Source organism: Carassius carassius, chromosome 15, assembly GCF_963082965.1.
Source record: "Carassius carassius chromosome 15, fCarCar2.1, whole genome shotgun sequence".
Taxonomy (NCBI): Eukaryota; Metazoa; Chordata; class Actinopteri; order Cypriniformes; family Cyprinidae; genus Carassius; species Carassius carassius.
This window is the reverse complement of record NC_081769.1, coordinates 24,635,151-24,661,954: the sequence shown is the minus strand read 5'-3', so window position 1 is coordinate 24,661,954 and position 26,804 is coordinate 24,635,151. Positions and strand designations below refer to the sequence as shown.

The following is a 26,804-nucleotide window of genomic DNA, read 5'->3' as shown; positions in this document are numbered from 1 at the left end:
TTTAACAGCCTGCTACCCTGTGGCCAGTTCAATAAAATATATGTGTATGCAAATTATTTAAAACACTTAATTACTACTTAATATTTATTATAATCATTATTTTCTCTCCGGATTAGTTTGGTTCACTTTCACGGACTGACCTGTTTTTATACAGTCAATGGGACTGACCCGCGCGTTGGGAGAGAGCGGTTGTTATAGCAACGGGAAACAACTAAACGAAACTTTCTCGCGTGTACACGAAGTCATCCGAAGCTTTATACTACAACGTAGAGTTTGAAACATTCCTGGACATTTTCTGGACACTTCCACATTACAAGCATGATGGTCCCGACTGACTCCTTGCTGAAGTATGATTATCCGGTGCTGGTGAGCAAGAACACAGAGAGGAAGTCTCCAAGGGTAAGATCAGTTCTTGGATGTATAGGCATAAAAATAAACCTGCAACCTCCGTAAAGTTTACATTGTTGTAATAAAGCCTGAACATCCTTTATTAATATCTTGTCTCACATTTCACTCAGAGTCGCCCTTTGAAAGTGTGTCCCCAAAAGATGGTCGAGAGCGGCCCAGTCCCTCTTCCACCCAAACCTAAGAGCCCCTCAGCGGATACCAGCAAACAGCAGACTGAAGAGATCCTGAATGCCATTCTACCACCAAGGTCAAATAAAATAATTGGTTTATTAGCATATTTATTAAACATTTTCTTTAATTAGGTGCGGATGCTACCATAACACTGTAGTTTAGTTGCATATTGTTTCATCACGGCTCATTACCGTTCACAAGTTTTGGGTCAGTAAGATTTTTGACTTGACAGCTATAAAATTACAAAATTATTAGCGAACATAAATGCTGCTCTGAATGCGCATGTGTCATGGCTTCCACACTGATATTAACCAATGTTAAAAACAACAAAAAATTCCTCAGCACCAAATCAGCATATTAGAATGATTTCTGGCTAATGACTAAAAGGACTGGAAAATTACTGCTGAAAATTCAGCTTTGCCATCACAGGAATACATTGTAAAATATAAAAACAGCCGTTTTTAGTAATATTTTAGTAATATGTCATGATACAGTTTATATTTTAATCAAATAAATGCAGCCTTGGTGGGCATAAAATACATGTTTTTTTCTTAATTTACCGACCTCAAACCTTTGAAAGATAGTGTATAAATCTTTCAAATGGTTCTGTTAAAGGGAATGGATGGAGGACAACCAGTTGTGGGTGCAGCCGGTGTCCAGTGCTCCGTGCACACGCATGGACGTTATTCATTTGCAAGAACAGCTGGACAGAAGCCTGCAGGAAAGACAGGCCAGAGAGACTGGCATCTGCCCTGTGCGCAGGGAGCTCTACTCTCAGTGCTTCGGTAAAAATACACATTTCACTAATGGAGTGTCAAATTAATTGCTGTTGAGATTCACATGGCATTCCTTCTTTCAAATGTCTCAGATGAGTTAATCAGACAGATCACCATTAACTGTGCTGAGCGGGGCCTCCTGCTGTTGCAAGTTAGAGACGAGATTCGGATGACCATCGCTGCCTATCAAACACTGTATGAGAGCAGCGTGGCCTTTGGCATGAGGAAAGCACTTCAAGCAGAGCATGGAATGGCTGACATGGAGAACAAGGTCATTTAAAGCAATTATTATCGAAAGCTATTATTTCTAATTTTTCTTACATCTTTTATACAAACTTTTAAATAATTGTAACGTTGTATAGATTCTAAAATAATTTTACAATAACATAAAAAAAAAGTCGCTTTGGATTAAAGCATCTGCTAAGTGACTAAATGTAAACGTAATGTATATACATAATAAAAATGATATCATAAAGATTTCATATAATAACTATAATAAAATATTTTCTGAACAACTAAGTTTGTTTATACAAACTGTTGGTAGATTTTAGAGCTGGAGGGTGAGAAGCGAGATTTGGAGAGGTTGCTGAACGAGCAGAAGGCTAAATGTGAGGCCATCGAGAGACGGGAAGCAGAACGGCGGGAAATTGAGGAAAAGAAGCATGCTGAAGAGGTTCAGTTCCTCAAACGAACTAATCAGCAACTCAAGGTAAAGCAAAAATCATCATAATCATGATTTCTGATTATTTTTCAGACTCTTATGCAACCATTTATTTTTTAGGCACAACTGGAGGGCATAATTACCCTGAGGAATAAGGCTTAAATATTATTAGAATAATAATACACTTACTCTCATACCCTTTTAATTAATAAAACCTTTATCAAAGCACCTGTGTTGAGTATTTATTGATTAGTTTTTTCTCCAAACAAAAGAAAACGTACATATGTAGATACACAAGTACATAATTCAAACTTCACACAGGAAGTTAAAAGCACTGAAAATGCACAGTACTGAAATGAATTAGCTGTCAGACTAGTTAGAATGTTCAGGATGATGCCACAGTATGAATAAAGTGCACTGGAACGATTGTATCAGAGATTAACCGAACCTTCACTTCTCCACAAATCACCATGATTCCACACCAGATGTTCCAACCTAGCCACCGACATGGCTTTGGAAACAGGGATTGATGTGACTAGGTATTTGGCCAGGTATTATCGCTTAGCTCGTTTGCCTTTTTTGCCATCTAAGGGCATTTTTCTGCTCTTATTCTTGTTCTTGACATTGTGCGTTTCATAATAGCGGACCCCCACTTTCTTCACTTTCTGGGCACGCTCCAGTCTTCTTTTCTGTTGAGGTGAAGAAGTTCAACAGAGAGAAAGAGATAAGTTTGGTCTCAAATTTATGAGATGTCTGGACTGAGGAATCGAGACGATTGAGCTGGGAGAATAGTGCATACCTCTTTAGATGTGAGTTTGGTAGGCTGTGCCGGCTCCTCATCTTCAGCTTTGCTCTTTTTACCCACATTCACAGCTGGAAAACCAAAAAGGGAAGAGTGTCATTTCTCACTTGTTTGAGGCACCACACAACCCTAATCAATGACACAAGATTCTGTGGAATATTTTGTGTATTCAAAATTATATTTTAAATATTGTTGATACTGTGGTCAATGTCAAAAATGACTGTTATTGTCATTATTGTCAATATTAATCATTCATCAATCATAATCAGGCTTAATCATTTGACAGCACTAATAATAATGTTTTGTTGTACATTAAATACACAGCTGGAGCAGCCATGTCTTTTGATGCACAAACATTTGGCGTTAACTTGAGTTAGTTGTACCTTTCCGTTGCAGATTCTTTGCATCATTCTGCTTTGCTACGGTTTCACTGAACACCTTTTCAGACAGGCCTTTAGGAATTCTATAAGAACATCAAGACAACATTATAATATAAACAGATAAGAGCTAAAAAGTGAAAAAAAAAATCAATTAATCAGTCTACTGAAATAGGATTAGCGTTAACCTTTACAGAACCCTCTCACAACCTTACCTTAACCCTATATCATAACTGTACTCATTATATTTTGAAGTAATTCTATGTTTGTAGTTTATGTTTTGTATTGCTATGTACATTTTTTGATCCTACTGTTTATGCTGTGAAGTGTCCTGAAAGGTACCTATAAAATATCAATATGAGCTCAAACAAACCGTATGGCAGAGAAGTGCTTTGACTTTGCACGATCAAGGAAGTGCTTTAATTTGGCAATCTTCTCATCCATCTCTCTGTTCACTTCACATGTGCTCTTCTTTTCTGCTTTGGTTTGGGTCTCAGAGGATTCTTCTTCCTGTTGTTCACCAATCTGCTCTTCCACTTTTTCCCTGTCCTCTTCATTTTCCTCGTATTGCTCATCTTCATCTTCTGACCAGGAGGGATCCAGTATGTCAGGTATCTCAACAGGCACAAGGTCCTCCTCGGTGAACTCTGGAGCGACGTTTATTTTGCCAAAGTTCTGCTTGACATTGCTGAAGATTTTCTGCATCTCCTCCTTATTCTGTCTCAGAAGCTTTTGATCTTCCTGCTGGCTAGATGAGGCCCCGTCCACATCCACATCCTGAGCTTCAAGTCTGTTTTCCAGCTCTTCCTGCTCGGTTTCCATCTCAGGCATTTCCAGCATCGGTTGTGCTTTGTTCTGAGTAGAGAGATCAAGTGTCAGTTTAAGACTATAAATGTTAAAAAAGTGCATTAGTGTCTGCCAGTATAAAGACAGTCAAAATTCAAGTAATTCTGTTGGCCACAGTGACTTAAAAAGAGGATTTGTACAAAGTAATTCAATATGCATTATGGACGTTACATATAAACAATTTCTTCCAAAGTCTTTTAAAACAACATAAAGCTCTAATTTTAGCAAAACATGGAACAGTTATGATCTTGGAAGACAATTTTGAATATAAAAAGTGCAATTTCCAAAGACTAAGCACATTTTGTTAAGAAGAAATGTCCATTTACCTCTTCATCCATCTCGCATCCTGGGGGCTTCACAAAAAATGGGATGCGCCCCCTCTGCCAATCATTCAAAACCATTTTAGACACAGTCGGCAGATCTGGCTCTCCACCCTGTATAAGTGGAACAACAAAATACCAATCATTGCAGCACCAACATGTACAGTATTTGGACAGAGATAAAGATGTGGACTAACAAATACAACCTACCCTTTTTAAAAATCGAATTTTGCACTAAATCGTAGTGGTTTTGGCATTAGACTATTGTAAACTGGCTATCCGAAGTTAAAATTAAATATTTTCCACGGGCTTAAAGTAAGCAAACTGTCACATCTCAATCGGACACTTGAGAGGAAAGAATACACAAATGTGCCGCGAGGACCGAGCTGACAGTTCGTTTTATCAGATTCTCCACAATCAGGCCAGACCTTGAGCAGTTTTCCGGTGCGAAAGGCGAGCTTTTCCAGGAAATCCTCGGCAGAGCTCCAGGACGGAATGCGGTATGTCTTCTGGATGTACTCTGCTTTGGCCCTCTCCAGCACCGCTCCGATGTGATCCTCTGGATTTCGGATCTTCTCCACTTGAACCTAAATGCAACAAATACAAAGTGAGCAGATGAAGATGCTGGGATTGCCAATGTGAACGGTTGACTTTGAGAGTCAAGGTCATCGTACCACTCCCTTCAGCACAATGTCAGACTCGCTGTCGTCGGAGGGATAGACGACGCCAGGACAGTCGATGAGGAAAATGCGTCTCATTAGTGTGATATACTGCCAGACCTGTCAGAAATAGAAAGAGAGAAAGAAAACAGTTGGTTATGGCATTAAGGCTGAGCTTGAGCCATCTGACAGAAAGTTCATAGATTCATCCATGACCGAAACCACCAGACCGAAAACATTTCAATATAACGAACTGCATTTAAATATACGCAATTTATAAGAACTCTCAACAAGTTAGCAAGCAGTCAGTTAACTTTTAAGTTTATAAAACTAAATAGATTGTTAATGATTGTTGCTGACTGGCCAAAAGCCTAAACAGTGATTCAGGCAAACCCAACATTTCAACTTATGAAAAGCTAGTTAACGAAGCACAACACATTTTTAAGCTATTAAAATCAAATCAAACCTATCTATCTCATAATCGAAGTAGAAATACTGTTGTAAAAAGAAAAGAAAATAGAAGACAGAAATGTCTACTAATTGAAGAATCACTCAAATCTGGGCACACCGGGGAAATTCTTTAATGAAACTATTTATCATTTAAACCATAAACAGAAGAGCGTGGAAGTCCAGATTTGTTTAGAATTAGATTTCAATCTGGCCTCCGTCAGTAATGTTTTTCCTTGCACTTTCACTCGCTCTCTCTGAAAACCATTTCTCAGTTCCATGTTTGTAAAATAAGGGGAAAATTTTGACAACATAAAAAAAAAGCAATTTCACACAAAAACATGAATACACAAATGTCGCAGCCAAAACCAAAATGTTGGAAACTTAAGCTGTCCAAAATGTTACCACATGTCAGGATCTGGCAGGTAACCATACACTCGGAATCATTTAATGTCATGTACAAGAGGAATCACTCAATCATCTGATGTCCACGATTAGTACATGACAAACACAAGTATATTATTGGAAAAGCTCATCAGAAATGATAACCTTTGAAAAGAAAAAGACTTTAAATACAGTGTAATGTAATGGTTATTAATAGTGCTTTTTTTGGCCCCGGATTTACATCTTTTGACAACATTCATTAACTGTATGGAAAATAGCAGCATGAACATTGTGTTAAACTTCTCCTTTTGTGTCCATGGGGGGAAAAGTCACTCAGATTAATGTGTGCAAACTAATAATAGTCTTTTAATTTTTTAGTTAAACCACGCCTTCAAGAAATTTTTTTAAATTCACACGGCTCCTTATTTTCAGGTAGAAAAATACAGAAATCCATATGTTAAAATCACCTCCCTGAGATGCACAGAAAAGGCTTTAGAGGTCTTACCTTTGTCTCACCAGCAAGGGGTGCCACGTTACAGACTTTTTTGGAGCGCAGGGTATTGATAACAGAGCTCTTTCCAACATTGGGGTAACCAATGAAGCCAACACTGATCTGCTTTTTATCTGAGTGGAGCTGAGCAAAAATCAATATGGACATGTTAATACTGAGCAAACGTCATTTTGAAAAGCAGCAATTAAATAGAAGAAATACACACATACTATCAAGTCCTCTGATATAATGTTGGTTTCATTGTATTGAGGTCAGAAAAACAAGACGATCTTGGATCAACCCTTTGCACATATTCCCTCTCACATTACATTATACACTTATAAAAAGGGGGCCCAAGAAATAAAGACTTGATACACAATCTACAAAGGCCTCTTAAATGTCATTACACCTGCAGATTTATATTGCAACCATGGCAACCGTGATATTTTTGCACTGATGTTTTCTAACTCCTAAAAGAGTGTCCTGTCATATAAGCCTCAACAAAATTTATGTTATGCAAGCCTTATCTCCTTTTTAGTATTTCCAATTTTTTGTTTACGGCTGTGCTCCCAAAAATAGCTACGAGGCAGATGTGAAGACAGGACAGGAGCCCAATAGCATGGGAGGGTGGGGTGCATCTGGTACCCAACCAAACCACTGCTCTCTACATCTGTTGCCTTTACAGACCAAAAACAGATTGACCTTGTCCTAAAACTGCAGCTTGAGTTGATAAACGATGTGGACTGAAACTGTTGTGCGTTTAAAACCCATTGCCCGATTGTTTCCAAGGCACGATAATGCATTTTAACATTAAACATACACTGTAAATGTTTAAAGCCTCACCTTGCCAAACTGCCGCAGGAGCTGGATAAGGGAGCCCTTGCCGAAGGAATTGGTCAGACTGGCATGAAAGGCCAAAGTGGGGTATTCCTGAGAAAGAACTGCAACCCAGCGTTTCTACAACATTGACACAAGAATAAACAAGAATGAAAAACACTTCACATATAGAAAAAAGTGTAGCATCATCCTAAAAATATTAATCAACAACAGTATTAATAAAGTTTCTATGAATGATTTATAAAATGCCTGCATGCACAAAAAAATCTATCTTAATAAATCACATTTCAACGTAGATTCAAGAGCAGCGTGAACATATAAACATAAAAATACTATATAATACCTACCACTATAGACAAAAATGTTTTGGAACACATCTCTTAATTATCAAATTCAGGCATTTCTATTATTATAAAATTCTAAGACTAAGCACCTAGCTATGCAGTCTACATTTATAAGCATTAGTGGAAAAAATGGGCCATTTGGAAGAGCTCAGTAAGTTCAAATGTGGTATAAAGGCACCTTTTCAATAAGTTATAGCCATTGACTATGTTAGTTAACTGGGACCATCAACTGTGTTTACCAACATTCTTAAAAATATATTTTGTGTTCAACAGAAGAGCAAAATTCATACAGGTTTGGAACAACATGAGGGTGGGCATTATGAGTCTATTTATTTTTTCTACTCATCTTATAACGTATTCTTAATCAATGTTGAGAATGTTGAATTACTGGTGAGTGAGCACAAAACAAATTGTGCATATGTTCTTCATTTGGCCTACATATAACTTTTTGTGTCAGTTTCTGCCTTTAGAAATCCCAATTTGATCGTTTTGATGTAGGATGAAATCCATGGAATTTAGAATCAAATCCAGTCGTATGTGCGGTTTATAAATTTCTACCTAGGTCTAACACTAGAAGTGATCTATGAAATTGTTTTTGATAAGAGAGAACGAATAAAAAAGGGCACAAGCTGCCCAACAAGAATCACCACAGAATGATAAGTGACTCCCTTTCAACAACAAAACTAATAGGTTTCCCAATCATTTGCCTGTTAGTTTTACAAAAGACCTCAGTCATAAATCTGGAGGGGGTAGGCTAATGCTTTTTTGGCTTGAATGAAAAGGCCTGCAGCTTATAAACAGCTGGTGTAACTCCCTCATTCCTTGTTGTTGCATTTCAGAATCACAAATAACAAGAATTATAGATGCGAAAGACAGAAAATAAATATCTGTCAGGGAAGGAGCCTTTAACTGGTTACCTATTACAAGCCAAGATAAACATGCCTGTCTGTCAGTGAAACAAATTCCAGAGATGGTAGAACTGAATGTACAACAGGACACATTGCAGACAGTGGCCTTGTTCCAGAAACCTAGTGAGATGCCTTGCTGTCTACTGCCTACATAGGTGCTTCCATACATCCTAACTGTTGTAGAACAACAAAAGTCGCGGATCACTCTATAGAAACTCGCTAAGCTAATAACACTATACTCTATTTTTTTTCTAATTATATCGAACAATTGCCGCCATGTCATAATTTCTGTAATTTTGAGATGACAACACACAACCTTCTACTTGGAGTAATTAATCTCCTCAGATTCGAATATATGCATTTCAATGGCAACATTATCAACACCTAAACATGGCACCTCAGTGATTCTGCAGTGGTCACATGGTACAAGTCGTAACTCTTGGTAAAGTTTGTAAAAAAGTTGTAATTACAAGTATATTTATTATTACGACTCAATACGACACAATGGATGGTGTTATGATTATTCTAAGGTAATGACACATCAATACAATTACACAGCACAAAAAAAAAATATTGGGAAAACTGTTTTTTAATTAGATTAAACAACCGATATGAAATATTTTATCAATAATTTTAACTACTGAATGAATAAATATATTTATAATTAAGATTTCTGACATATTTTCCATCAACTGCAAAAGGATTTCATTTTGCTAAGATAACAACATGATACTCTAATATGCATACAAATTCACACCACCCATATATAATAAGTAAATCATTTTTTTTAATTAGGCTGAACTATTTTATCATTATTTTTTGCCACTGAATGAATAAGCAGATTTATCATCAAGATTTCTTACCTTTCTCTTAACCCAACATAAATGGATTAACAGCGGCTGGTGTTAGCATGTTGCTAAGCTAATGTCCCAATAATAACAGCAGAGTTATATCGCAAATGTAACATTCAGTTTCGTAATGCTTACTTTTCTGAAATAAGCCACTGAGTTTTGACAAGTGAAGGTATCTTACAAAGCTTCTGAAACACTGTTCACTTCAGTAGCATGCCTATGTCAGCTTATAATACTGCCTACATAGGCAGCTCAACAGATTTTGAGACTGGTATTAGTATTCCACTTTCATTTCTTACCGTAACCCATGTGGGAATGAGGTCACACTTATTGAGCACAAAGATGAGGTGTTTCCAAGGTTTCTCCTTCTTCAGGTAAGACTCAATGCTCTGGGATCGAGTGCCCAAAGGGTCCCGAGCATCTAGCACCTGGATAATGACATCTGAAGAGTCGATCACCTGCACAAAGCATGGTTCATTTTAGGATGTGGCTTCAACTACATTTTTTATTCGAACTTTCAATGAGTAAGACATTGGGAGATGGTAATAACCACCTTATAAAGCTCGCCCCAGATCCTCTTTGACTGCCCCTTTTTGAAGATTTCCTCCCGAGCCTCATCCCTGCAGTGACGGGAAAAATGAAATGGCTTTGTGTCATGTCATGATATATAAACCATTTTGCTAGAAAAACAGGGCTATAGCTTATTCCTGTAGTGAGTACAGAACTACAAATTTTCATAATCTCTAGAAGGCACTCGCTCACTTGACTCCGCTGTCCTCAGACACCAAATCACGGTCTTTCTCAGCATTGTAGCTCACAGCAGAGACCTCTGCCTGTTCAGCAAAGTCCTTCAGCTCTCCCACAGACAAGATGGGCCTCTTTCTTTGTGCCTTTGGCCCAAATGTGGTTTCAAACGTCTCTGTGTCCAGAATGTGCACCTTGGAGTTCTAGAAGAACCAGCAGGATCTCATGAGAACAGTTTTATCCTCTTCATCATAACGTTCATAATTTTGGGAATTTCTTTGATGAAGCATCTGATATTTCAGGTCTTGCAAGCATTTTGACAGTTCTCTGTGCTACCAATCCTTAGAGGAAAGACGCCCCAGTGATTTATGGGAGAGCAGATTGTAGTGTACTCATCTGCACATTGTATATGGCTTACGAGAGTAGTCATACAATTTTTAGTATATTAATATGGCTTTACTCACAATGCGCATAAACCTATTTTGTTTAGTTATCTTGAGGACTGACTTTCTGTCAAGTGGTGAAATCAGTTTGTTTAAACAGTGTAGCCTGCACTTGATCTACTATAGTAAAGATTCAAGCCTTAACACGATACTAAGTGACAATTCACTAAATGAGGGTAAATCTCTGTATTTGGCTACAGCTCCAGAAAGCACAGCACACTGTTGAAAATGGAAACTTTAAATCCGATCTGACCGTTTAGACACATTCCAAAAAAATCAGATGGTAATCTGCAGTTCTCAAACTAAATGCAGATGTGGTTTACATTAGGTTTGTAAACACCAGCTTTCATGCATTCTTGTGCATTTGTAGAATGTTGTACACAGTGCTGTTCCAAAGCTTGTGCGCAGTATGTTTTTAATACTTAAAATTAATACTTACATTCATTAAGGATGCATTAAAATTATTAAAAGTGAGTATTAAAAAAAAATGTTTTTACATATTCATCAAAGAATCCCCCCAAAAAAGGATCATGTGACTCTAAAGACTGCAGTATTCAGCTTTGTCTTCACAGGAATGAATTACAGTTTTAGAAATAGAAAAATGTACTTCAAATTGTAATAGTATTTCATAATACTACAGTTTTTATTGCTAATTAAATAAATAGCCTTAAGAGCATAAGACACTTTAAAAAATACATAAATCTTAACTCTAAACTTTTGAACACTTGTGTATATAGAACATATGCTTTCACAAAAAAAAAGTCCAGCTAATTTTAATATCGTTAATATACCGAAAAAGATAAAATCATACAAAAGCCAAATAACAATGAGCGAAACTTCTTCCAGTTAAAGTCTATAACTGGACCAGGTCAAACTGCAATCTGTAAAAACCTAAAAACAAAACAAAAGTGAAGACATACCACTGTTGCAACAGAGGATGGGATAAAACAAGCAATTTACAGATCTTGTCAAAGCCAGTAACATTTCTCGTAAGAAATTGTACTTCTGGTAAGATTGCATTTCTTCGGAACAATTGACGTGGATGATAAAAAACAACCTGATTTGAGGCTAACCACCACATCACGACACGTTCAAAATATTTCTGAGAAAGAGAAAAATGTGCGCAAACAATGGCCATTATGGCACATGCTGGAGGAGCCGCTCAAACACCACAAATCAAAAAGAGAGGATGAAAATCAATAACTGCAACAGTTTTGCCAGTTCCCTGCAACCAAAAAAAACATAGCGAGTGTGTCACAGTCCTGAGACATAGAACCAAAGTTAATTGGGAAGTTCATTATGCAAAGGTTTTGCTCACACATGGAACAGTTTAGATGTTGAAACAAATCAACAACATTTGCAGAAGGAACACGAAGAACAGAGCAAAACCTTAAATTTTATTCTGAGCACATATTTTTTGCTGTTCTTTGCTACTGGCAGACAGCAGGCCCTTAGGTGCCAAAGAGCAAGTTCTATCGCAGGTCAGGCAATGCCCCGCGCTACACCCTCAGACTAACAAAATCACTGCCGTTATCATGGCACAACAATTGTTGTTGCTGTGTGTTCTTGTCGTAGTACAGCATGTGTTACGTGAGGCTCACAAGTTACAAGACGTTTGACCAAGACGGGTTGTAAAGAACTGTTTTCTCATTTAAATACCAATAAACAAAGCCAGTTGTTCACAGGAATTTGCCAGAAATGAGCAGCTGATAATCAAGTCAGAGAAGTACTTCATGAAGGGGCAATTTTGCCGTTGGAATCTAATGTCAGAAATATTTTTGCTTTAATTAGGCTATATTTTTTCCAATCAAATGACAACACAGTATTATACTATGACTCTCCTAATTTGGAATGATCTACGCAGTCAGATTTTTTGTTTTGGTGTACCATAAAAACAACACATATAACGTCCCGTTAACTAAAAGTATTATTAATCATTTTAAATCACTGAAATTAAATAAGGTGAAATAAAATATAAATATTAGATGAAAACCTTAAAAACTTGCTGCTTAAAATAATAATTACTAAAGCAAAATTCTAATATATTGAAGCTTTGATGAAATATGTATAAAAAAAATAATCAAAAAAACACCTAAACATTTTTTTTTGATTAATTAAAAATCAACACTAATAGTATAGAAATGTTATATACACATATAAAGCCCAGGGTTAGATGTTACCATGTTGTATTATAATATTTGAATAGACATAAAATTGCATTAAATTGATTTAATAAATTGTTTATTGATGCTTTCTGGTTGAAGGTAAATTATAAATAAATTCAGGATTCATAATACTACTTTTTACTGAGCTTATCACAATGCATTACTAGATTGCCTGCTCTGAAAAACTGCAAACCAAACTGCATGCAAACAATGAGCCTACCTGTCTTTTCACATCATGCCACAGGACTTCTGTATAAAAACAGCATGTATGTGTAACTTGAGTGAATACTCACGTGTGCTTTTATTCGGTCATGCAGCAAGGACATTGGTAGCTTGCTCTGTCTCATCACTACTCGGTACGGATCTTTCTTTACCGCGTTCATATCTTCCTGGAATTTCTGTAAGGACGATTGCTTGATAACACGTGTATTGGCTGCACAGGAAGCATATGGGAAAACCAAAGAAATATTCACATAATCAGACCTATTTACATCCGATAAGAATTCTGAATGGTATAGGTATGACCCCAGAATGAGTGGCCTATAATATTATTTGGAAAAGATGGCTAGTTCCCTTCAATAATCAAGCATACACAATAAGACTAATTAAAATGGACAAAAAAGAAATTGCTCTTACCAAACCACTTGATGTTGGGCTCAACTCTGGCCACAGTTCCTGGAGCAACTGTGCTCTGATACTGCAAGGGCTTGATCACCTTACCTCGATTGTTACTGTGGGGATATGAATGATAAAAAGATCTCGGTTTCATTATAATTTTAAATGTTTCATTTTTGTTAGGGTTGGGAGTTAAATAGTAATTAAATAAATAAATCAGCTCTCTCCATGACTAGTGTTCAATGCATATTACTTCATCTAGATGTATATTACCTTAATTTTTTACTCAATTTTGTTTATTTTTTTTTCTATTGTCTTATTACATACAAATATAATACATACATATCCAGAACTCCTAGAGACCATAACATTCCTTGTGTGTTTGTGTTGTTTTGGTGAATAAAGGTCATTCTGAATTGTTATCATTTTGTAAATGGCTTACCATCTCTGCTTCTGCCTGTACATATTTAAGCGTTTGATGGTGGCACGGTCCCTCATGTTGTTCCCTCCAGCTCCCTTGACCCGGTCTGTGGGATGGAGAAAGTTAAAAGAGATACACATTGTTATACAAAGGGACATAGTGCAGTTTAGTCATCTTATATATGCTTCATAAATGTGACAGACTGTTAAAACAAAGAACAACGGCCGCGATTAACAGAAGAGTCCCTTGTCATTACCAAAGCCCACCAATTATAATTGGGGTAAATAAAAGAAAAAAAAGAAAACAGTTTTCAAAAGATATTTTGTTTACCCAGACTGCATTTAAATAATGGTAATACAGAAACCAGAAATAGTAGGAAAAAATATTGCGATTATACTTTAAAACAACTCTTCTATTTAAATATAATTTAAAATGTGATGGCAAAGCTGAGTTAGAAATCACTTTAATATGCTAAATTGGTGCTCAAGAAACCTTTTTTTTATTATCGATGTTTAAAACGCTTGTGCTGCTTAATATGAGACTCAGGATTTTTTAATTAACAAAGTTCAAAAGCACATTATTTATTTATAATACAAATTATGTAACACTGTGAATGTCTTTCACTTTTGATCAATATAATGTCCTAGTTGAATAAGATAAAAAACTTTCTGATCCCAAACTTGAACAGTAGTGTGCAATTTGTAGCATTTGTCCTTAAATAACCCTTCATTACATTCAAAATATGTCAACTTTGGGTCACGAAAAAAATAAAGAAATACAGCTTTTTATTTAATAAGCAATTTATTATGAACAGTGTATGAATCAGCCAAAATCTCTAATTTATGATAGTTCAATGTAAGAATTTGGCATAAACGAACAACGTAGGGGATGTTTTTATGTTCTCATAATTGTTAAAAATTCTCCTTAAAAGTAGAGAGCAAACATTATCCCTTAAAAATAAAGATAATTTCTGACACTGATTCTAAACATTTCTAAAAAACAAAACAAAAAAAAAAACATAAAAAACCTTTGTGGTGGCAATCTAGAACAAGTTTGTAATTCATTTATTATTGAACACGTACAAATGTCATGTACAACACGGCAATTTGGTACCCAGACATGAACGATGAGCCTCAATGAAGGCTCGACAGAAGTCATGCATACACCAAATCAACTAATAACACGGTAAACATCGATGAAAGCGGTTCTAACAACAGACAACGGTGAAATCATAACTACAGAACGTCTCATATATTCCGCAACAAGAGCTGGCTAGTGCTTTAGCTGGCTAGCAATTCACAGCCAGACCAGCGGATAATTTAATCTTACCGGGATTACTGCTGGAGTTTGAGGGATTTATGGAGCTTTTCCCCTTGAATTTTGGCTTGACCATTGTGATCGATTATTTCGGTGCAGTCCAAATACTGTAAATAAAGAAATATGACTGAGTTATAGTCCACTGTAGATTTCCACGTGTTACAATAAACTAACGTTACAGAAACCCGGAAATGCGTCATCATTCAAGCGACGACTTTTTTTTCTTCGTTTTTTTCTTTTACGCTGGACTGTAGTTCATCAGAATGAAATCTGTGTTATTTATGAGAATCTACAAAGCCACAATTCAATTTACCCATACTTATGTCAGTGTACACAAGCTAATAAACCGGTTTGTGTGTGGTAAACATTGACCGAGGTCACGTTAAACTTGTTTCAAACAATATTAAACATCTTTTATAACCTAGTTATGTAGTTTCATGATTCAGGTCTTCTTTAATTTTCTTTTTATTTGTTCAATACATTTGAGTCAGAAGCTGGTAACCCCAAGCTATTTGTTTGACTAAGCATTAGAACTTGCTTTAACAATGTCCTATAGACCTGCAATGTCTGTATAGACCTGCAGCATCTATACAGTTATCGCTCCCATACTGTTTAACAGGACAGATATATTTAATTTGGGAAACACTTATTTGCATTTTATTTCAGAATGACTTGATAAAGCACACATTAAATTCATGCAGGACTCTGCATACCCAGAAGAGGGCATGCCGGGATAGTTGTTGCTTCAGTTGGATTGTCCTGTCCCATGTCTTTGAGCTTTGACCAGTGTCTGTCCACTACACTGAATCAAGGCTTTGTATTATGCTTTTAAACCAATTAAAGAGAGCAGCTTGAAATTTGACATTAAGACAAGATGTACCTGTTTTCTTTCAACACATTTTACTCTACATGATTAAATTTCACTCAAGTTAAAGGAAACAAATTGGGGGAAAAAACTATAAACAGACAGAATTAAACATATAGAATTGAAGCAAACATTACACAGATACATTGAAATAGTTTTCAGCTTGGACCAACAGTACATGTTACGTTGCCAGCCGGTGTATCGTGTAAACCTAAAACCTTCAGAGAGCCTGTGGAATGCGTAGATAATGGCTTCTGGGGCAGCCCACAGAGTCAATGAGAACCAGGCACACGTTGTATAATATTAGTATTCTATAGACATATCACTGGAATCTTGGAAAATATCTCAGATTGTCTTTAATAGTTCAATGTTTCTATTATAAATTAAAACTTGTCCTTTTCTCTTGCATTTTCTTTTATTCCAACATAATAAAATACACAATATTATAATCTTCCTACATTTCTTAGGAGAATTAAAACGCAGTCTTTTTTTTTTTTTTTTTAAGAAATTTGTGCACCGATTTGCACTCATGTTGTAGAAACAGTTGTCTTTTTTTGTCCAGTTGTTCGCTTTTACTCAGTTAAAATCAAATGTGACAACATGAGACATATTTTCAGATTTAATTTGCCCTTTTAAGACCCTCATTTCTCTGACGTCCTGCTTGTCAGAGAGGGAAATCATCATGATTTCCTGAGACATTTTCTCAGAGGACTGTCTCTGAGAGGCTATTAAATTTGAATGGAGTTGCGGTTGCATGAAATTCTATATTTTGTTTCAAATCCTTTTATGAAAGCTCCGGACTCTTTGCTCATTTCTGTGATTTCTTGGTATAAGCCACGATAAAAACAACACTCTCCAAAATCGGACTGGATTCAAAGTACACTGTCTATGAAAAACTGTTATCAAGATTATTTATTTAAAAAAGAGCTTTTGTATAGTATTACTTAGAGCAATATGATTTGCCTTGACTATTGAAGCACTAAATATTAAAATAATATCTGGAGAAGGATTTGTAGAGACACATTTTGATTCCAGAATCTTGTTGACCTACTTTTGATGTGCAATTGTACATTTTAAACACGGTTACATTACCAAATATCATCATAATAAAATAACATGTAAATAAAACTCTTGTTTAGATTGCACTGGTATGGTGTATCTTTTTTTTCTGAAACTAAAAGTCAAGTGAGGACACCACAGTTTCAAGCTAAACACTAAATAACAGCCTAGGTTGCATGAACTCATAGATAATAGAAGATATTGAACAATGCTATCCTAAAATAAAGGATTCAGCATATATTATATTTTATTGAGCAATTTAACAGCAGTTGCAAACAGGTGTGCTCCAACAGCAGATGCCAGAGTGAGAGGTATTTTTAAGATGGCTTGCTGATAGGTCCACTTTGTTTCAGTCAGGGAGAGAGAATTTGCTTGTTTGATTTTTCCGTCAAGATTAGGTAAAGTTGCAGGGTCATGATATCCCTTTAGGAATTCGCTTAATCTGTTCTCAGAGCTGCCAGTAAACTGCCTGGCATCCACACGGGAGAAAGTAATGATGGATCGAGACCATAGCCTTTGCTGGATTTGGATGCGTCTGGCTGGTGGTGGGAAATGCACTAAGCAAGCTATTTGTTCAGGACCTGCATCATCTTTATCATTCTGGTGTTATAAATAACTCATGCTTCTTACGTTAATAAAAAAAAAAAGCTCAGACTTTCCTATTTCCAGAAAAAGCAGAAATGGAAAGTTAAAAAAAATGTTGCATCAAACAAACATTTGTACAATACTTATTTGTAAGAATGCAAAAATCAAATCAATCTGACTATTCCTTAAAGAAGAAGTGAAAATGTTTATTTTACAAAACATAATTAGCTTAATTTATATTATAATATTTAAGATTTACATTTATATTATTTATAATTACGTTAGAATTTAAAATATTAATATTAAATAATAATATAGCACCTTTAATAATGTTTATATATTATGTTATTTAATAATAGATTTAATAGTATGCTTGCTTGAGGTTTACTTTGTAATGAAGCTTTCATTGCACACATATAAATACAACAGCAAAAGTAAACAAATAAAATCAAAGATTAATTTCTGAAAACATATTAAGACTCTGGTTAAGCCAGAATAAACATATATACACAATATTTCGGATAACAAAGTGAATATGAATAAATAAGGGTGAAAATAAATAGGAGTGAAATAACATACTATTGAAGATTAATGTTTATATTATTGATATTATAATAAATATCCATATTTATTTTATTTATATTATAACTTTTACATTGATATTATCATTTAAAATGACTGCATTCGTATTATGTTCATATACTTTAAATATGATAACCCCTATACATAAATAAGTTAACATTTAGTGTTTGTGTGAAACTGATGTTCAAAGTCAACCTTTAAAAAGAGGAAAATTGAAGCACGTATGTGTCACGTTATCATCTTTGGTGCAGATATGGACCTCCAGCTCCAGAGTTACCTTTCAACAGCACTGAGCAAATTACAGCTGAGTCACTGGTAAATGATGCAAGATTAAAGCTTAAAAAAAGAATTGAAAGCAGACAGTTTGTCCTTTTAAAAGTCCAAATGCTATCAATTATTCTCATCAGCAAAGGGAAGTACAGATAAAGCTATACTTAAACCAGGATTTAGGCTAAACAGGTCATTTCACCATCAAGTTAAATACCCTTTTGGCAACACTTGACTACTGGCAAAACAGGGAGGAAAAACACTAACAGACTAAAGACAAAAACAGTTGCTCTTTCATGCGAAAGCAAAAGAAAGAAAGCATAGACAAATTAGCGTAATTTTACCTTACATTTACGTTTTATTCATTTATTTCAAGAACGTGGGAATGGAATGTTTATGCATTAATACAGGAAGTCATATGCACCCTATCCACAGCGCTCACACCAGTGACAGGCAGTTACCACAACTGAAGTCAGTACAAAAGCCAAAATCTTTGTTTATAAAATCATTGTTTTCTTGACATTCAAAGACATTCGGCAGTTTGATTGAAACAGCTTTCGAAGGAATAGGCCAGAGGCTGATTTTTTGTATCAGAGTGCTGAATGTTATTGGCAAACATGTGGAAACACAATATGACCATCATCTGTATCTCAACAAGTGACCTCACAACCCATTCCTTACAATCACGGAGGCTTTCTAGAGACTTCTAATGCACATTACTTGCAAAATTGTTTAGTAACGATAAACCTTTTGCAGGACAGTAGTTGTTATATTAACAGCTTCATAAGAAAAACATTTGAAACATTAGGTAAACATGACTTTTACACTGATAAGCACATTCCTGAATGTAAAAAATATGACACAAACAAACAGATAGACAAGAGGTGATGTGAGACAGAACAGGAAGTGTGTATTCTTGAGTCTATAAATGTAAACACTGAAATCTTTCATCTGTTTGTAAGCGTAGCATATCGTTTTAACCAAAATAAGCGCTTCTGGTTAAACAGAAAGTATCCCAAATTCAAAATGATCTTTTATAAACAATGCAATTAGGCCGTTTCCCTCTCAACGTTCTTTGGTCAGACCGTAATATGCTGCGGTGGAAATCATAAACATTTTTTTTTGACCAAGAACATTCAAGCTTCTCTTTGTCACTAGACAAATTCCAGATGCAGAAGATGCTACATGATTCTTTCGAATCGAATCCTCGCCGTGGGATAATCAAAACATGCCTCATCATGACAGATATTCCGTTACACTGCACAGTCACGTCCAGTTGAATTGCTGTCTTATGATTTCAAATGTGCATCTCTGGATAATATTTCAGGAAGACACATTAGTCATCTTTATCGGACAGCAATGTATAGCTAGCATGAAACACTGCAGGCTGAAGTCAAATATTTTTTATATTGTCAGTGCCTCCATTTCTGTGTATAACCTTTGCCCCATTTCTGCAATAAATGAATAAAGGTGTTCGTTAATGAAGTTAAGAAGCCAAAATGTTTAAAATTAAAAAGGAGTCCAGAAACAAACTGAGGTCAGATTTTGGAGGAATTCTAAAAACTGCCCTATTGAAAAGTAAGATTTCATTTCAAATCTATTAACATTTACTGATATATCATCTTTATTTGTAGTACTACTTGTGCACAATGTACATTTCTTAATATTGAGCCTAAAATGTTTTAATGTAGCTATTGATGACTATTGTATGGTCTTTGAATATGATCAGTCTTTAAATACAAGATATTTAAAGTATACCTGAAGCATACTTGCAATAGTTCCACTTTAGCACAATCAGATATACTTCACTATATCTTTAGTTGGACTACAGCACTACTTTTTTTACACAAGTAAAGTAAATTTAGTTCAAAATGAGTTGTTGCAATTTAGCAGACTACCAGTTTACCATACCAAAAGTACAATTATTTTTATTATAAATATGTTAATGTATTTGTAGTATACTTGTTATAAAACAAATGTATTTTAAATATATAATCTTTATTTTTCACTAGGGTTGGTCCCTTTGTTTATTTATTTTACAAAATGTATCTAACATTAACAATGAGAATGAAATTTCAAAACAAATAGCTTCTAGCTGACATTTACCTAATTTAGTTACAGAACAAAGGCCAAAAAGGATTTGCATTTAATTTATATAAATATATCACACCGGGATCATCGTTTCTGGAGGTTCTGAGCATCAGAAATAAAATCAGTTTATGGAACAAGTGAAGAATCGATGCAGATAGGCAGACAGGACTGTGGCTTGTGTGTGGTGCTACATTCCTCTAATGTGTTTATCCTCTGTTAAGTTACTCCTTGAAGCTTCCACTTGTTGAGCTCTCTGCTCCCTGTAGCCTCAGTTTTCACACCACATAAATCACAGTGCAGCAGTATCTTCTGGCAGCCGTTAATGGAGATAATGCCAGGAGCACGCTCCACAAACCACCAATGTTTATGAGGACCCCTCTGCCATATGTAATTCACCATTCACGACAATTTTTTGATCCTTAAAGCTGGAATAATGTGTGATGAACCCATTGAACTTTGCTGTACTTCTTTTCACCCTTTCGGCGGGCCTCTTCATACTGTGTGTCAGCACTGTATCTGTTTTGAGAAGATCAGCCAGAAGCTCTTCTACTTGTTTCATAGCAATAGACAGGAAAACATCTATCTGTAAAGCTGCTGCTAGGAGCTGAAGACCGATCCGAAAAGTGTGTGTGTGTTGGCGGTGGGAACACACATTATAAACTTGGGTTTATAGTTAAGCCAAGTTATTATAAGCTTAGCAGGAATTATAAAGCTTTGCTCAGTGTGTATTAATTGAAGCTACTTTTACATGCCTTTTACACAGTTATACAAAAAAGCTCAATTGTAGCTGCATATATATATATATATATATATATATATATATATATATATATATATATATAACTGGAAGAGATGACACAATAAGCCTTGCACATTTAAGTTACGAATGGCTGCACTTCCACTCCTATGTTAAATTATAGTGGACACTGGGCCTGAATGCAAAAACATAAATAAAAAAGGTAACTTTTTTATGAGGTGGGGATTTTCAAATGAATTTGTCATTCCACTCCGTAAAACAGTTGAGCACACAAGACATTTTATTGACCATGAACAAGGATGGATGTGTCGGGTGTGTGTGCAGTTATTTAAGACTAATTTTCCCATCTTCTTCAGTTTCTGTTTATCTAAAACCATGAATGAACTAAAGGTGAATGTCAAGTGAATTAGCTGCTATTTCAACATTATTAAAAATATCATTAGTGTAGTGCCAGTTTACCTATTATAGTCTGTTCAGAAAGTGTGACTTTGCAGTCCTTAGTTGGCACAGCTGATGAATGACCTTCTGGTGAGGAAATTCTCCTCGAGATATTTTTTCATCAAAACCTGCATTTATCTGAAGTGTAATGCGAAACCGGCTCTCCATCCACAATCTCAGTTTCACGAACCTCTTGCACTGCCAGACCAAGTCTGTTTTAAGTCTAGCCAAAACAAACTAGCTCTTCCATCTCGAAAAAGTCAGACAAGCTGTCATGAACTTCAAGTCTCTCTTTGCATCACGTTAGTGCATCTGGTTTGCCGATGGTCCTCAAGTATTTGAAGGGGGGTTGGGTGTACTTTGGATGGTCAGGCATCAAATTATAAATTGTTGTGATCTTAAAAAATAACTAATTCAATAAAGATACTCTAGCTAAAATAAATCATGAAGATTTTGTATATATTATTCATTACAATTCAGCAAAATTTTGATTCAATGAAAATCAGCAGCTGTAGAAATGACTTATTTATTTATAAAAAGCTCACATCACAGGGCAACCCGGGAGCCTCTGGGTCCAGTGGTTATCTTTTGCCCTTTAACATAGATAGGGACAACAGTGCAGGCCATTTAGCTCTCAGTCATGTTCTTTCTGACTCAGGCTTCTGTTCTTTGTTTGCTACCTGGACTGTAGAGTGTAGACGCAGGCCCATCTCTCCAGAGGAGGTTACTCAGTAAAGATCAAAAGGCCACACACTATTTTATCTCCTTGTAGACATTCAGTTTCCACCCTTTCACTTAGTGATTTGAGGGGGAAAAATCAGCCCACACAAGAGCTTGAGAAAAAATACTTTGCTGGATGTTGATTGAGTGCATAATGTTCAAAATGTCTGAACTCTGTGAATTATAAACCAATTTTTAAAGATTTTCAAAGGAACACATCTGTGGTCAGTTCAGATCACTGTCTCTGATTGTCTGGTCGAGGAAGAGCAGGTTGAAAAGAACCACTAAATCATGGAAAAGTTATATAATCTCATTCAACTGTAAGAGGTAAATGTTAGCTGTGTAATTGTGTTAGAGAAGCACCATAGAATATAAGTACGTTTTAAAATTAAATTAGTCATGGAAGAATTGTTGGCTGTGCTATGGACATATTTTGAAGAACTGAGATTTTTTATAAATGAAACTAAACCCAAATCATTAAATTTCATTTACAACATCCTTCCAAGAAGCCAGAAGATCTCTATCCTGTTGTTTGGATGTTACAAAAGGTTTTTACTGTTCTTTCACATCTGAATGGATCAAACAGATAAGATTTGGATGATTTGGCCTGTCTGTTCATCACATTCTAGTTTCTGTGGGCCAAAGGTATATCTTTGTATGAATTTACTTTCTACATTGAACTAGGTGAATATATCTTTATGTACTTTGTCAAAGACTGCACCTCATCAACATTTTTTGGTGCTTTCTCTTTTTTCCATCTACACACGTATACAAACACAAATGATTGTGATGCAGGCCAAAAAGCATGTTATTTAAATATTGACTTTGAGTGTCAGCAAATAGTTTTTTTATAGGACAACAGGGAAATTTGTTCACAAAAAGTTATTTCTTAGAATTTCAGAACAGTCAGCCAGCTCTCCTCAGATTCCTCACAGCCTTTGACTGTGAAATCAAATGGCTTTTCCCGTTTCTCTTCTCTACTCTTTACTCAGGCCCATGTCTGTTTGACATCAAACTGACCAGAGATGATTAGTGTTAGAGTCTGATGATGTTTATTTAGAAAATGGCCTTGACTTTTCAGCAGCTGTTTCCAAGAGAATCATATGTGGTTTGAGTAAATATGGGTCTATGACTTATCATATGTCAGCCTCAATCCTACCTTTAAATTCCTTTATGGCTAAAAGAACCATAGTGTTTTTTTTAACTAGCCAGCATTTGCAAGGTGAATCACTACATACTCCTGTTTCATTGTCACAATAACATAAAATTCAATGAAGTATATGGCAAATTAATATACGGCCTCTTTGATCCTTGGCTTCATCTGAAGAGTCTTCTGATGCATCTAGAATGCACGGTTTATCGATCCGTCACACTTGATGTTCTCCTGGGATGTAAATTTACATGAGTTATGAATGCACTTTAGATACAGTGTCTTGATACTCAGGTTTACTGAGGACCTGGGCCCTTCGTAACTACAATCAAGCAATATAACAGAGCATCTCCAGGTGGTTCTGCTGCCTTCTACGGTTACACATTCACTTTCTCTTGTGTGTTTTCACACTACCTCTCCAGACACAGGTCATAATGACTAACCTGCATCAACCACAGTCAAAGCAAGGCGCCAGAGATAAGTTTTAACATCTAACACACATGACATGTTTACCCAGCACAGTCCAACAAAACAACATTCTGTACTGCTGCTCTCATTTCATTTAATGGTATTGGCCAATGTGGTCATAAAAAGAAGAATTTAACTGGCTTATCATGTAAATCTGACAATATTTCTTATTCATTTGACATCTGAATGTTGTTAAAAATTTTGCAAAATGTTGGAACTTTCTGTTTATCTTCAGGAAATAAATTAGATTTTAAGATTTTCAGTTTGGATCTGTGTTTACAGTTTTTTTTTCTTCCCTTTTACCAACAATGATGAGTAATCTCTCTGGACCTGCTCTAATGTTCAGAATTAAACACATATGAAACACTGATGTTTATTTTATGTTAAATAAAGGCACCAAAAAATTTACTCAAGGTTGATTGACTTTGATCAGATAAAGCATAATGAAATTAGTGAGATTTTTTTTTCTCCAAAATATTGAAAAAGGATAGGTTTCCTAAAAATATAATTTACTTGATCTCATCATAAATAAAGATGTTTTGCTCCATGTCCTGTTTTTTCTTTTTAATTTCTTGCATTTACCAAAAGTGAATGTGGTTCGGAGGCATACAGCTCCAACAGTGACAAAAAAGTACCATAAAACTAGTCCAAATAGAACTAGTGTCCAATATTCCTTTTAAACCCACTAGTTGGAGTGCCCTATGATCTTCATTAGAGAGCACTCTTCCTATTCTTTAGCTTCTCTTACATTTCCCAGAATTCTTTGCATGAATGCTTTATGGCCTGATTACCACCTGTGACTGGTTTTCTTGTTGAGGTTTGTCTATATAAACTCTGTGTTTCCTCTTAATCTTCACTCTATTAACATTGCATTTATGAGTTCTGGTTTGTAAAGTGAAATGTAATGTTTTTTCCACTCAAATATTTCCCCATTTTAGTAGCTCTTAAATTTGATTTTGCATCTGTATTGCCTTTTTTTACCCCACATTTTATTTTGCATATTCAAAATGGTACCTCATAAGGCATTTGTGATTTATTTATTTATTTTACATTTGGGTCTGCTCTTCATAGAACCTCATTCATGTACCACAGAAGAAAGATACAGGTATGTAACATGAGGGTAAATAAATGATGACAGAATAATTTTTTTGGGGTGAACTATCCCTTTAAACTTTCCAGTGGGTCAAGATGACCTTCAGTATTAATGGAGAGTTAACAGATATTCAGCAGTATGAGAAAATGTTCTTAATTCGCAGCCAGCTCTGAGTGGAAATGACGTTTTCGGCCAAATATAACATTCAATCTGATGCATGCTCCAGGATCTGTAAATTAGAGTAAGGTCCCTCATGTTCAATTGATGAATGAGCCTTGCCAAATAACGGTGTTCTCTAGCCGGGCAGGCATCTGCACAGGCACTTGCACAGCCAAAACTGTCTTACTGCACTTCCTTCCATAAATTTAGCCTCTCATTTAAGTTGAAACCGAGGTCACACCATTTGTGTCTGCCCAGGCTTTGTGTCAAGTGAAAGGAAATATGTTAATTTGAATGTAAAGGCAAAAAGAGGAAGATAAGTTGAATCACCGTGGGGAAAGTCATCCCTGAATAATAGACATGTGTCCTTCTTCTTTATTTCAGCCCTTTAGCAAACTTCCAATGAAGTCATATGAAAGTTAACTTCTGAGATCTGACAGAAAATCATGTCTTGCACCTCAACACTTTGTCCATCCTCTTTTGTGTGTTGAGTGAATGGGGCTTTTACCAACACATCACCAACAGCCTAAGGAACACAGCTCCAAATGTTCTCTGGTATGAATTAGTCTTGTATGACTCTTCTTTATTCAGAATGCATACCAAAACTTGTACCAACAATTGCCTTAGTAGACTGTGGTCAATTGCATGTGGTCAATAAACTGTTTTTTTTTCTTCCTGATTTAATTTTTATCTACAAATCTCCACAAAATTGTAGAGAAAACATATGACATCAACATAGTGATCTGCCCACAATAAAGCAACATCTTCATTACATTTATTCACATTTCAAATAAATGTTTTCCTTCCCATTAAGCTCTGCATTTCTAAAAATCCATTCAGAGGAAAGCAAAATGAATCAGCCCTTGGAGGAGACCCAGCACTCATGACTTTAAAGTATCTGTTAATTTCATTTGAACAGTGTGGAATCTGGGTAAACAATGCCTAAGATCCCTCTTTCCAGTGTGACCTGAAGTAAGATAAAATCCAATGACTTTGGAAAATAATGCCAGTTTCTTGCCCATCTATATTTCTATAAAAAATTTGTTCAAAAACAGGGGCAAATCCAGTCTTGTTTTGCCAGCAAATATTTATACCTACATGCAGGCCTATTCACCCAGCAGATTTTAAGGATGCTGTCTAGGCTTAAAATAGCTGAATCATTTAGGCCAATATATTTTAAAGCTTAAAATAGCCTGTAATAAAAGTAATCTACACTGTTAAAAATCGCTGTAAAAAAACGGGCACATTTTGACAGTAACATACTGTTTTTCTTTAAAACAGTGCATTCTGGGTAATATTCATCATTTTCGAGAAGGTAGCCTGCTGTTATATATCGTAAATTAACAACGTTCAAAGCCGACACTCAGCGGCTGTGTTTCAAATCACACCCTTCACCCTCATTCACTGTTCCCTATATGAGTTTACTAATATAGTCCACCTGACAGAGATAATGAAAACTAATGAGTGAATTCAGACACTGATCGACAGCTGCTGTTAACGAGCAGAATCACTGAAGAAAAAAGAAACAAGACAAACACATGAACTACAACTGACTTCAGCCACAGCCTTAGATGAAATCAACTG

The 26,804-nt window shown here is 35.7% G+C and overlaps 2 protein-coding genes and 1 long non-coding RNA gene across 3 annotated transcripts; 1 reads left to right on the top strand and 2 right to left on the bottom strand.

The window, feature by feature from the left end:
- Positions 1–171: 171 nt before the first annotated feature.
- Positions 172–2,262, top strand: LOC132158656 (axonemal dynein light intermediate polypeptide 1-like). Its single transcript, XM_059568157.1, has 6 exons — positions 172–399; positions 519–655; positions 1,195–1,364; positions 1,448–1,626; positions 1,900–2,064; positions 2,137–2,262. The coding sequence occupies exons 1-6, from the start codon at positions 319–321 to the stop codon at positions 2,176–2,178; spliced, it is 774 nt and encodes a 257-aa protein (XP_059424140.1). The 5' UTR covers positions 172–318; the 3' UTR covers positions 2,179–2,262.
- Positions 2,246–15,189, bottom strand: gnl2 (G protein nucleolar 2). The gene is made up of 16 exons (XM_059568156.1): positions 14,999–15,189; positions 13,691–13,775; positions 13,270–13,364; positions 12,927–13,066; positions 10,044–10,228; positions 9,835–9,901; positions 9,581–9,739; positions 7,185–7,298; positions 6,357–6,485; positions 5,036–5,140; positions 4,790–4,948; positions 4,368–4,475; positions 3,569–4,050; positions 3,202–3,281; positions 2,816–2,889; positions 2,246–2,705 (listed from the first exon to the last, which is right to left on the bottom strand). The coding sequence occupies exons 1-16, from the start codon at positions 15,060–15,062 to the stop codon at positions 2,571–2,573; spliced, it is 2,181 nt and encodes a 726-aa protein (XP_059424139.1). The 5' UTR covers positions 15,063–15,189; the 3' UTR covers positions 2,246–2,570.
- LOC132158657 (uncharacterized) lies at positions 8,125–9,572 on the bottom strand. The gene is made up of 2 exons (XR_009437706.1): positions 8,828–9,572; positions 8,125–8,770 (listed from the first exon to the last, which is right to left on the bottom strand). It is a non-coding gene; the product is annotated as an uncharacterized LOC132158657 (long non-coding RNA).
- Positions 15,190–26,804: the final 11,615 nt, after the last annotated feature.

Bases quoted from the DNA above. Each gene is read 5' to 3' on its own strand.
- LOC132158656 (XM_059568157.1), top strand. From the start codon at position 319: ATGATGGTCCCGACTGACTCCTTGCTGAAGTATGATTATCCGGTGCTG. The intron at 400-518 runs GTAAGATCAGTT...CATTTCACTCAG, and splicing joins CAGAGAGGAAGTCTCCAAGG to AGTCGCCCTTTGAAAGTGTG. The intron at 1,365-1,447 runs GTAAAAATACAC...CAAATGTCTCAG, and splicing joins GCTCTACTCTCAGTGCTTCG to ATGAGTTAATCAGACAGATC.
- gnl2 (XM_059568156.1), bottom strand. From the start codon at position 15,062: ATGGTCAAGCCAAAATTCAAGGGGAAAAGCTCCATAAATCCCTCAAAC. The intron at 9,740-9,834 runs GTGGTTATTACC...TGCTTTGTGCAG, and splicing joins TCTGGGGCGAGCTTTATAAG to GTGATCGACTCTTCAGATGT. The intron at 5,141-6,356 runs GTAAGACCTCTA...TATTTCTGACAG, and splicing joins CCCTTGCTGGTGAGACAAAG to GTCTGGCAGTATATCACACT.